The 12,336-nt window shown below is 44.9% G+C and overlaps 1 protein-coding gene across 1 annotated transcript in view; it reads left to right on the forward strand.

The window, feature by feature from the left end:
* anos1 (anosmin 1) overlaps positions 1-12,336 on the forward strand; it is a 34,494-nt gene that overhangs the window by 8,702 nt on the left and 13,456 nt on the right. The window contains exons 3-4 of the mRNA XM_083681663.1: positions 10,328-10,390; positions 10,832-11,054. Of these exons, the coding sequence (XP_083537789.1) occupies positions 10,328-10,390; positions 10,832-11,054 (286 nt within the window). The remainder of the gene's footprint in view (positions 1-10,327; positions 10,391-10,831; positions 11,055-12,336) is intronic.

A 12,336-nucleotide genomic window follows, 5' to 3' on the forward strand; every position in this document is an offset into this window, starting at 1 on the left:
AGTCATTAGCATGCCATAACAGCGGCCTGCCAGCCCAGCCCTATTCAGCTGGGGGACGCCAAGAGGACAGGCTGCACTGGCATTTGTATGAGCAGCTATTGTCGTTTTGTCTCTGCTTTGATAGTGTCCCACTTGAGAATTTTGGGTGTACTCAGCTAAGTTTGAAAACTACAGGGCGTTCTCTCTTTCTGCTGGTGTGTGTCTGTGTGTGTCTGTGTGCACGTGCATGTGCATGCGGAGGCAGCCAAAAAGCTTTCCACATTCGGAACATAGCTGACATTAACGGGGTTGCTTTCCCCAAGGGTGTGATCCAGGCTCCAAATCAAATGCTAGGATTGACTTGAGGCAGCTCAAAGCCAGTCTGCAAATAAGCAATGCACTTCATTACCCAAGCTCCTCTCAGGGTAGGAGAAGAAAAGGACCCATGTATCACGCCCAGATGAGCTGACCTTTAGAGACTATGGAATATACCCAGAAAAAATGTCAATGCCTGAAAAAGTGAATTTTGATGAGGAGGGATAAAGCGTGTTCAGTATATTTGCTTTAGGACACAGTTGTAATGCAGATGCCGTGCACACTCTTTGACCAGCGAGATGGTTTACTCAGTGGACTAGAAACAACCAATCACTAAACTGAAGGGAATTAATCCATTAATCTGTAGTATAACATCCCTTAGCAGAGCCCTGATGACTTACTGTAGCCTCGCCTTTCTGTTTCCCTGCCACATCACCAACCAAGGTTTTCAGAGCTTGCCAAGAGGAAAGCTTTAGAAAGCGGTATTGTCTGTGAAATGGCTATTTAATGCCAATGAGTCGTGCATGTCCTTCATGGATCTGAAATGTCCCAGGTGTCTCTTTTGAGTTGCCTCTTTTGTTCTTAACAATCATATGCCCATAGAGCTAGACATTCCTGTATAAGAACAAACAGTGTCTGTTTATTCAATTGGTTTACACGTGTCTCAACCTCTACCTCTTGAATAAATCTATGGTGCAGTTTGCTTGAATAACAATCATTTGGGAAGCTACATCTTTCATTCAAGAGTGTCTTTCAGAGCCTGCCGTCACCCCCCTCCCAACCCCCTCATTTTCTCACGCCAAAAAAAAATGGTCCGACTTCCCCAACAGTAGTGTTTTTCTAGGTCAATCAGTCCAATAAAATTAAATTGGTAGTGCTGGCTCTGTCATGAATCTGCATTAATCTTCATTAAAAATAAAAGCATGTGCTTTGGGAAAATATCACATTCCTCATTGGCTACAAACTTGAAGAGTGTGTCATGGCAATTTAGTAAGTTCTTTGTGTGGTCATCTTTTCTTTGGCCGTGGGTAGTATATTTTGAGTTGCAGTGAATAGAACTGATAGAGTAGGTGCTGTGTGGAGGGTTTATGGTCGGGCATGGCTGGGATTTTTTTGTCTGCTTGGACAGACTTCAAAGCACCTTTTGGTCACGCTGAAGCCAGACACTCAGTCTTGACACCTCTGCCTCTGTCCTCATCAGCCACACCACCATCATCATCATGGACAAATCTGGCCACTGCACGGTGAAAATCACTGTCAAGTGTGCACTGTCAGTATCTAATGTTAGATAAATGCAAAACCAGACACGCATCTATCTATGTGAGGAGTCGTTGGATACAATATTGAGATGTGCATTTATTTTTCAAACTGGTGTACTGTCTCTCCATACCGATTACTTTCAGTATTTGCACAGTGGTATTTGTAAGTGATTCTATTCTGTATTTCAAGGCCAGCCCTGGTGTGTGTGTGTGCGTGTGCGTGTGCGTGTGTGTGTGTTTGTGTGTGGGCGGTGGTGGAGTGTGAAGCAGGGCTGGTCAGTCCCAGCAGGAAGGACCTGATCTGGACATGGCTGTTAAGTTTCATTGGCTGGGGGGGGTTGCTCCATTGGCCGCTATCTGTGGAGCTCATTATTCACATGGTGGGTGGCAGGGACTGAGAACCCCCACAGCAAGACGAGGGACGCTAACATTGTAGTGAACTATCCTGCCTGGAGTTAGCCTAGACTTCCTCGGGTGGTGGTCTTTCACTCCTGAATGATGCTGCCGAAAAGAAAAAAGGCTGTAGCTTGAAGCAGAAATTTTGTTGAAACCATTTATTTTGTTGGAAATATGTAACAGATACAGGCATTTGGTTTTATGTCATTTTAAGGAGCTATTTGAGACACTTATCGCGGATCATCTGGTGTTTCTAATGTGCAAAAAGCATGAATATCTTCAAGGTCCTTAGTAACTGTTGTTGAGTCGCTGTGGAGTATCCACAGCTACGGCGATCCGACGCCTCTACTTGTCAAATGTCAGAGGGTTTTTCATTTTCCTGGGTTCTCTGGAAGGATTATTGTAATCAGAAGTGCTTGTAAAATCCTCTTTAAGCAATAATGACCTGTCACGCAGAGACAATCTGCTCTCATCCAAGTGTTTACTCTCATTCTGAGGATGTGGAACTCTGGCTTATCATCTTGGCTTATCATCATGCACAAGCTCAGCCCATAGCTTAGTCTTCTCCTGATATTGTTCTGTCTGCTCTCACAGATCTCACATGGCCCTGCCAGAACAGCGAGATCACACGCAGAAGGGATGGAATGACTTTTTAATCAGTTATAGAATGACTAGTTATTTTCATACATTGACCTTAAACAGAGCCCTACTCCTCTCCGACATGGAGATGAGTAGATTTATTGTGAATGTGGATTGTTGTTGTCTTGTTTTTGTAATCAATACAGCTTCATTCAAAATGACTGATTCCTTATGTTAAATCCCATGGCTTTGCTGTGACATTGTTGAAGGGATTGCAGGAGTGGTGTCAGTGTCTCTCTGCTCCTATAATCAAGGGGTCAGTATGTCAGAGCAGTGATTTACACTGCTAGGCTTTCCAAAGACTCCTAATTTAGCTGTAATAAAAAAAAATCATTAATTCAGTCTTAAACTCTGGCTTGATCCCTACAAACACACAGCAGTGTAAATCCATAGACCTTAGCCCTTGCCTTGGCCCTCTGGGTAAAGCCTCCTGTGTGAGTACTGAAATAAACAAATGAGGGCCTCAACATCGTGATTACGGAGAGGAATGTGCTTTAGCCTTTGTGTTCCTCATCTCCTCTTAAGCAGGAGATGATACAGTTCTAATTTACTCCAGGGGAGGACTACCACCATGTGTTACTGTTAGTAGAGGCTAGTGGGGGCTGCTTGAGTAGGATTAGTGGATTTGAAGTGTTTCTCAACCTCAAATAAACAGAGGGAGATACTGGTGGAATGTGACTGCTGCAGGTGATTAGGTCAGCCAGCCTGCCTTCTTCTACAGACTTGTTATGATGCTGATGCTGTTGACCCAGATTGACTGAATCTCAAGGCTCCAAATCATCCCAATTTCATTTAATGTGTCTGGGACCCAGATGCGGAAGCACATTCTAGCATGGGCAGGCACAGCAGGAGCATGTTAGCGAAGCCTAAATGCATTTAATTGCCTTCTATCTCCTCCATTCACCATGCCATAACAGAAATGCTCTTCGGTTCTACTGTGGAAAATCTGATCTGATTATCACAACTTAAAATCTCTTGATGTGTATGGAGTCTAAACAAACGACTCTAGTGCTGGGAAAGTGCATTAGCTTAGGATCCCATTTGAAACTGGGCTTTCATGTGTCCATCATCTTGATATTGTGGTGGAACTGTCATCAGTCTTATGGGGAAACTCCATGGGGGAGTGAGTACAGTAAATCATATGGGATGTTAGGCGGAGTGGCGTGGGACAGGGGGGGGACAGCAGAGGGCCTACATTTCCCAGGCCACCACACAGTGAAAGGAGCACTACCCTCTTTATCACCAATCTGACCCTGTCTGATGGACACATCCTGTTGAGTCTAATTTTCAGGAGAAGTAAACCCTAGCCATGAGAAAGGTGATAACTCGGGATCATGTTACAGCCACTGTAAATTCGCCCCATTGTCGCGCATAATGTAACAACATCAAATGGTGGGAACCTGAAAGAGTTGGATCTCTTGCAGCTTTGATTGTTGGAACGGTGTCTTTCAAGATGATGTACTGGTTTTGGGAGTGGGTGTTGTCGGCGGGCAGGTGGGTGAAACTTCAGAGTCATTAAGTATTAAGTGAACTGCTATTGCATTCCACAGCAGACAAAGCCCAATCCTGGCTGGGCTGGTTTTTTTTTTTTTTAGCTCATAAATAAGGCAGGCACCTCTGATTGTGGGGTGTATGTATAATTCATGGCCTGCCCCCCTCCTCCTCCTCCTCCTCCCCTTTCCCTTCTCCCTTTCTGCCAAGATATTCCTCCTAGGCTCTTTGTTGTCTGCTCCCTCAACTGCATTTAAATTAATAATTAAAGTGATACTCAAAGAATGTCTGTGATACCACCTGCTAAGTTGCTCACTGTTTCCCGCTCCTATTGAAGAACAAAATAGCAAGCCTTCAACCGTATAGATTTCAGCCCATTAGGAACTGGAATGTAATGTTATTGTGTTTGGTTTGAAAACATTAATGAGTTATGATATTCACATATTTATGTTGTATAACTACTTCTTCATTTTAGTGTTCAGAGGGTTGGCAAGTAACGTATCATTAATTGTGTCATAGAATATTAAGAAATTCATTCCTAATTTGCTTGAAAGAATTAATTAATTTTGCTCATAAATGTCAGTATGGTTAGCATGGTTAGTTGCTATATTCTGCAGTAAAAGTTATCCTGGGGGATATTTAGTTGCGTTGTGGTTTGACAGTCTGTGACTGACAACAAATGGTAGATAGAAAGTGGTTGACAGATGACTATAAAAGAGTAAACCCAAGGACCTGAATCATATGAAAAGACTTGACAATACAAATAGGAAGAGAGAGATAAAAGGCAGACAGTTTTCCCTCCCCTGGTAGACTTGTATGACAGTGATAGAGTGAGAGGCATGTCTCTGTGATACTCACTCTGGATGTGAACCCAAGACAGGGCGGATAGTGACATGAGTCATGTAATCCATGGTAAACATCATAACCAACACAAACCAATGGCAGCCTTTGAAGTCCCAGTCATCTTGAGTCAAACCAAAGCCTGAATTGTGATGAAAGATATGTGTGTGTGTGTGTGTGTGTGTGTGTGTGTGTGTGTGTGTGTAGGGGGGTGGGTGGGGCACTTCAGTTAATCTGTCTCCCTCTTTCCCAACCTTGACATACCTATAATCCCTCACACACTCAAGTGTGGCAGCATGCCTCGACTGCCTGCCTCAAACACACACCTGTGTTGGTTTACTGCAAGAACAGAGACAGAGTCCTATACACCACACCCAAAGAAATATCTCCTTTACAGAACATTGAAAGCACCCGATAGAAGGTTTACTGGAAACACACTGAACTGTATAGTCATTACATAATGACTCTTGATACACCACTCCACACAGGTTTATTCTGAATCGTTTTAAAATCCTATGAAAATGAATGGCAAGTTGAAGACATATTGGAAAGCCCTTACAGCATAAGATGTTATAGTTATTCAGATCACAGCCCTGACCCCCGATGAAATATGTCTAATCTTTAGATTTCAGCTTGTTACGATACTCCCAGTGTGCATCAGCATAGAGGCAACTCCTAAGCAGATGGAGAGCTGAATTCTCTCATTTCAAATATGTCACGGAATGTGTTTTTTAATGTTTTCAGGACATGGTTGAAATAAAATGCTTGACTTGAATATGGATTTTTGGATGGAAATCAAGCTGACTTTGAATTCTCTCTAATGCAGTTTGAAGTGGGGCCTCTGCCATGAATAAGAATGAGGGGGAACTTGGGGAAGACAGGGGAACCATCAAGAGTAATGGTGCTCATAGCAGCTCCTCTGAGAGAAAGGGAGAGGGAGGTGGGAGAGAAAGGAGGGAGAAAGAGAGAGTGAGTAGGGCTAGAGAGAGAGTGAGTAGGGCTAGAGAGAGAGAGAGAGAGAAGGGCTAGAGAGAGGGAGAGAGAGAGAGTATTTTACACAGGAGCTTGGTAGGGTCTGGTGACCAGCAGCTTCTGGATGGGTCGATAAATATGAGCAGGCTCAGAGCTGCTGGAGTAATTGAGTCTGGTACTGGTGTGTGTGAAATGCGCCAGGGCAGCAGAAAAGGGCCATAACTCAATGAGATAGGAGGTGAGATTTACAGTGTGTGATCAACAACAGAGATTCCGCCATATCTGCCTTTCCCAGAGGAGTTTGGTCCCTCGGTTCCCTCCCAGGCACTCCAGACCCGTCTCATAAATATCTCCCCGCTCCACTGAGGGCTGACACTGAACTTCAGGACCAGGATCGATAGTTTAAACTGGCTAGAACCATCTTTTATTTTATTGGATGATGGATAAAACTTACGATGGAAAGGCTGGATCAGGGATTTTGCAGGGCCAGGTGACTTTAGAGTTGATTTCATGGTGGTGACGAAAGCTCTCACATTGGTTATCCACGTGTAGAAAGTGCTTATTTGATAGAGTAGATGTGAAATGAAGTTATGAAATGAAGGAATCAATCATAGCTGTCATAATAAAGCCACACACATCTCCCCTGATCCCTCCCCATGATTGTACAAATATGCTCAGGCTCTATGGGAAAATGTCTCCTGTATGATACATTAGTATGAATTATGTCCCCCTTTTTATTATGTCTGCAGTGCGTATTGTGAGGCCTGGGGCAATCTAGACTGGTAGCTTTTCATGCTTCATTAACTGAAGCAAAACACTTCTGTGGCATTTTATACATAACATTTTTTTCATACTTTATGTTGTTCCAGCTGTCCCCTTTGGGAAGTGAGCCTTTTTTACGATGGCCGGAGATAACCACTATGCCTCCACTACGGGGGAAGTGAGCTCTCTCGTCATCCCCCACTCCCCTGCCTCTCCTCCCCCATCCACCGCCCACCCCTCTGCTCTCCCCCTCAGCGTGACAAAGTGAGGACGGGCTCTGCTCTGGCATTGGCAGCCATTCAGGCTGACTCTCACATCGGCCCCACAGAAAGCCTTTCAGGGTTCCCCAGTGCAACAACTGCTGCGTTTTATTACAGCGTGAAATGGGGAGTGAAAGGACCCCATGGTTGGCCCTACTTAGCCATGCAGAATGTGTCACTTTTTGGGAGAACGATAAGGACACAAAGGGAGAGACGGGAGCACAAATGCTTTTGTTAGCAGACTGCTAGCCAACAGCTCTGGTGAAGCTCAACTCTCTTTTCATTTTCAAATAGCCAATGTGCTTGTTTACATCTGAGAGTGAAAACATTCTATTCAACATCGTTTTGCGGAAATTTGTTGAGAAATATGTTAACGCTTTCTAGAATAATGGCATGTATTGCTTTTGTTATTCCAACAGATGCTAGTTTGGGTGCCAGCTTGCGGAACTAGCTTGAGGAAAACTTTAGGTTGGCACCCAGTCTAAACAGATGCAGTATGTCCAGCCCAATTATCCATCTTCGGTTACATGCATGCTTTGCCCAGCTGAAATCTCCTGGTCTCAGCCATGCTGGGGAATCACAGTCGGCAGCTGATTTTGTTGGATTCAGCAGCAAACTGTGTAAATAGGAATCAGCTTTTTGATTGATGAGAGCACCTTTGTAATTATATCCAGCTTTCCTATTTGCTTTGGCAAGACATCTGTCGTCAGACTCCCCCTCTCCTACTAAAATGTCAGCTAGTGGGTGTGGCTGTTGAGAAATGCTGACAGATTGTCAGTTATCAGCACACCTGTGGAGAGCTCTTACAGCCACCACTCAAATGCTTATCTTCTTTTATGATTATTTTTTTATGACACATCCCCTCCCTCTGAATAAGAGACATGTCACATGGGCAACAGATATCACATCCGTTCTTAGTATGTCAGACGTCAGCAAGGTGTATATGTTTATTGTTTGAAAAAATTTGCCCTGAAGGGTGAATGAAACACCGACATTGAGGGAGTTGTGTACAATAATTAACATCCTGCGCACGTTCTGATCTTTTTTTTCAATCTCCTGGTGTCTGGTATGCTATCTTAATTCCTGTTGCTTGACACGCGAGCTCACCCATCTCAATGTAAGTTTGAATCCATTTTCACTTTCTCTATAGTTCTGATTGTGGTGAACCATAAAGGAACCCTATCTGAAAGAAAAGCCCTTTTTTTCAACCAATGGAATGCATTCATTCCATGCACACAAGATCTTTCAATGGGAAAATGGGCTTGATCCCGAGGCTTACGTGTGTATGTTCAGTGATTTGTCGAGGGGATTTGAGGGCTTTGGCATGTGGCTCTGCTGGCTGAGGTTCCTGTGGAGACTCTGGTGGAGCAGAAGTCATTGCCTCAACACCTCATTGTTCCAGCAGGGTGCCACTGTAAGTCAGGGCATTAGGGCTGCTGCCTGCCTTCCTGCTGCTGTCCAGGTACCTGGATGTAGGCGCCTATCGTTGAGGATATCATGGTTATATGCCATATCTGAGGATAATGATTTTACAAGGCTCAAGTATGATAATGAAGATGGTTATGTCATGGTACTTTAGGTTATTGCTCTTGCTTGCCCTCTCTTATCTCTTAAGTTATTTCAGGGTTAGTTTTAGTTAGTTTCCCTGTGGTATTAAGCCAAAAGGTGTCCGGAGTTCCCTGGCATTCATCAAATATCCTCATTTTTAGAGGAGAGAGATATTAAAGCTAATGAAGGAAATGACTGCCCCCCTCCTCCCTCACTCAAGACACACTTGAGTGGCCAGACAGTGTTCCTCCCAACCAGCCCAGGAGCCGAGGCGAGTGTTAACTGAGAGACAGACCACAGTGTGTAATTGAGAACTGGCAGGCGAGCGCAGGACCCTGATTGCACCATGTTCCTCAAGAAGCCAGGTTTACACTTCAACATGTGCCCATCCTCCTCACTCCATAAAACGCAAATAAACTTTTCACTGGCAATGGCATAATAACGACAGAGCCTGCTAATGAGCTAATTAAAGACTCATAAACACAGATTCGGCTCCCTGACTGAGATGTGTAATTTCTTACATCAACGTTGTGTTTAAGAGATTCTTGTGCTAGTGTCCTTACTCTACTGTTGAGGCATGGGTACATACTGTACCTACTACAGAATATGTATACGGTAACCTTTTGCATTGCTCTAATATTAGTTTTTCTGTAGTTTGTCCCCCTCTGAAGTGAGGCATTGAAAATGGTTCGGGCCAAAAGTTCACCTCACAAACACTCCTGCTCTTATTACTCCTCTCACAGCAGCTCCCCATCTCTTCTTTATCAAAGATGATTCCCCCCCACTGACCAACATATTGGACTTTCCCATACCAGGAATGTGGTAGAGTCTGTTGGAAGTTATCTGCTGTGCCTCAATAGCTGTAGCTGGTGCAGTGGGCTAAATTGAATGGGGCTGGCTTTGACAGTTCTCTGGTTGGTGTGGTTTGGGTTGGGCCCAGTGGCTGCACAGAAGCAGCGCAGCAGTGGTTTCTCTGTGGGAGCTCTCCCCTCTTCCACCGCCTCCTGTAGCGGCCAGCAACAGAAAAACAGCCACTCAAACCCATCTGAACACATGCCCTTTACTGCGGTGGCATCCGTCTGATTCTATTGGACATGCACAAACTTTCATGTTTTATTACATTTACCCTTATTGAGTTTGATCTGTTGAGGGTGAGCTGTTGTATTTACAGCGAAAGGAATTTGACCAGGTTTGGTATATTTTCGTTTTACATTTTTTCATCTGATATGTTATGGCCTAAATGACTTGCTCTGCACAATGAGATTCCTCTTTCATCCTCTGCCCGTGCCAAACATCCAGTAAATAGGTTCCACGTGTTTCTAAAGGGAATCCCAAGACCATTTTAACTGGGTGTATCATCTATTAAACATCCTCTCTGTGAACAACTGGAAGGGCTACAGAGAGAAGGCTGGTGCCAGTGCCAGACTGTATCAGGTCCAGACATGAGGTAGGGGGTGGGGGTGGAAGGAGTTTGGGGGGTAGCGGTGCTGGAACATTGGAGTAGGAAGGAATTTGTCAAGGGCAGAGGCACACAAAAAACCCCAAGGATTGAATGGATTTTCACAGCGATGGTGTGCTTTTGCTCTATTCAAAATGAATACCCCTCGGCCCGTACTTCCCTTTGTAGAAAATTGTTGATGTTCTTTGAAGGTATGGGGGCATCTGTAACAGAGAGGTGTGACTGGCTGGTTGGTGGTTGTGGTGGAGGTGTAGTGGAAGTGGCTGAGTGAGGTGCTTGGCAGGCAGGCAGGCAGGCAGGCTGAGAGCAGGCCGAGAGAGAGAGAGAGAGAGCACCCTCTCCAGTGCGGCGTGTCTCTTTGATGTGGCTGTGTCTTTGAAGCACTGACACCCTTCTCCCTTTCACAGTGCCTGGAGCCCTGCAAGGAATCCTGGGACCTGAAGGAGAACCAGTGCCAGGACCTATGTGAGGTATGTCACTACCGCTGTGGACTGGAGTGTTTAACAACTCCCTCCTGTGAGGGAAAATTCAATAAGGGGAAACTCTGAGAGAAGTCAGAGAGTGTCAAGTGGAGACTTTTTCTGTTCTGTAATGGCACTCTGTGTAATATTGAATCTAAGCTCTTTAGCTTACTCACCAATCATATGAGTCATCAGCCAAAATGTAAACGGGACAATCCCTATTAGCTCACTGACCTGCCTGTTTTAAGGCCTGGCAGGCACAAAGTTAAACGTCATCTGACATACATTGTTCCCTCTCTGCCTCTTTTCCTCATTCTTTTATTTTTTCTCCTTTTCTCTCGGCTGTTCCTTGCTCCTCCTTCTCTCATCCTCTGCTTCCTTCTTCTTCTCTTCCCTCTCCTCTTCCTCCTCCTCCCACCTCCTCCTTTTCTTCTTCTTTCCACATTTCAGCCTCTCTTTCCTAAGAAACACTATGAGTGCCTGACGAGCTGTGAGTTCCTGAAGTCGGTGGAGGGTGTGAAGCAGGGCGACTGCCCCGCCCCTGAGAAGGCCAGTGGCTTCGCTGCAGCCTGTGTGGAAAGCTGTGAGGAGGACGGAGAGTGTTCCACTGTGAAGAAGTGCTGCTCCAACGGCTGTGGACACACCTGCCAGCAACCCAAGAACCTCTATAAAGGTACTTTATATACTGTTGGGCTCAGAGGCAGCAGCCTCTGTCATATTCTTCTTATTCAACTTCAGCAAGGGCCACCTGCACCTTTCTTTCACCCCTTTGTTCATGAATCATATTCTGTTATTTTTGCAGGATATGCTATTTTTGAGCAGTGCATACATCTAGTGCGTAACATTGTTCCAAATCAGCTTGAAGGTTTCACAACCACAGATGCACTCAGGAACTTCTTCTCCAGTGAAACTGTTTAATGACAGTGCCTGAGGTGATTTTCTGAGAAGGCTGAGCCATTGTGTGAGTAGACTCACTGCCTCTGTGCTTGTAGGTGGAAGTCAGAGCTTTTCTCGATATTATATCAGCGTACTCTGGCTGGCAGCCTTGGTGCCATAACAAGGCAGAAGTGGAACTGAGCTCAGTGGAACCACAGCAGTGACAGAGCCGAGACATGATTATTTTGAAACCAACAGCCTGTGTGTGTGTGTGGGTGTGTGGGTGTGTGGGTGTGTGTGTGTGTGTGTGTGTGTGTGTGTGTGTGTGTGTGTGTGTGTGTGTGTGTGTGTGTGTGTGTGTGTGTGTGTGTGTGTGTGGGTGCGTGAGTGTTTTGCCGCATGTGTGTGTTGGCGAGTGTGTTAGTATTAATTTCCCCTCGGATCAATAAAGTACCTACCTACCTATTTATATATTGTAAGAATAAATGGAGTTTGAATCCTGTGTCGTTACCAAGAGATAAACAGCCTGTGTAGATGAAAGGGGACACATCCTTGAGAAGTTCATTACATTCAATACGATACATTCAATGAAAACCATTCAGCATACCGAGAATAAAAACAGTTGACTGTGAAGTCAAACCAAACATTTGATTAATCTCTGTTGGTATCACATTCACACATATTTTAATTAGCAGTCTGGTCAATGTTCTGTTAGAATTCCAGTCCTGATCTTCAATGTTAAAGGTGTAATTATGTGCTCACGGTGTGGAGAGGGTAATTGTTTCTGTGTGTGCACAAGTTTGTTCAGGATGATCTATAATGCTGGAAGCCATTACCCAACACGAGTGGGGCGAAATGGAGTGTTTCCCCCGGCAAGATCACTCTCAGATGTGTGTGCGTGCGTCTGTGCGCAGGTGAAGGTCCCCAGTGAACGTGTGTCCCTGACAGAGGAAGATTGCAGAAAGCAGAGCTCTTTGTGCGTGCTATGTCTTTTGAACACAGAGAGACAGAAGACCCCCACTGGGCTTTTGTTCCATATGTACTGGAGCTCTTCTCTTTACATCAATCGGCCCCAGTGC

This window comes from Argentina silus (assembly GCF_951799395.1).
Source record: "Argentina silus genome assembly, chromosome: 12".
In the NCBI taxonomy this organism is placed as follows: Eukaryota; Metazoa; Chordata; class Actinopteri; order Argentiniformes; family Argentinidae; genus Argentina; species Argentina silus.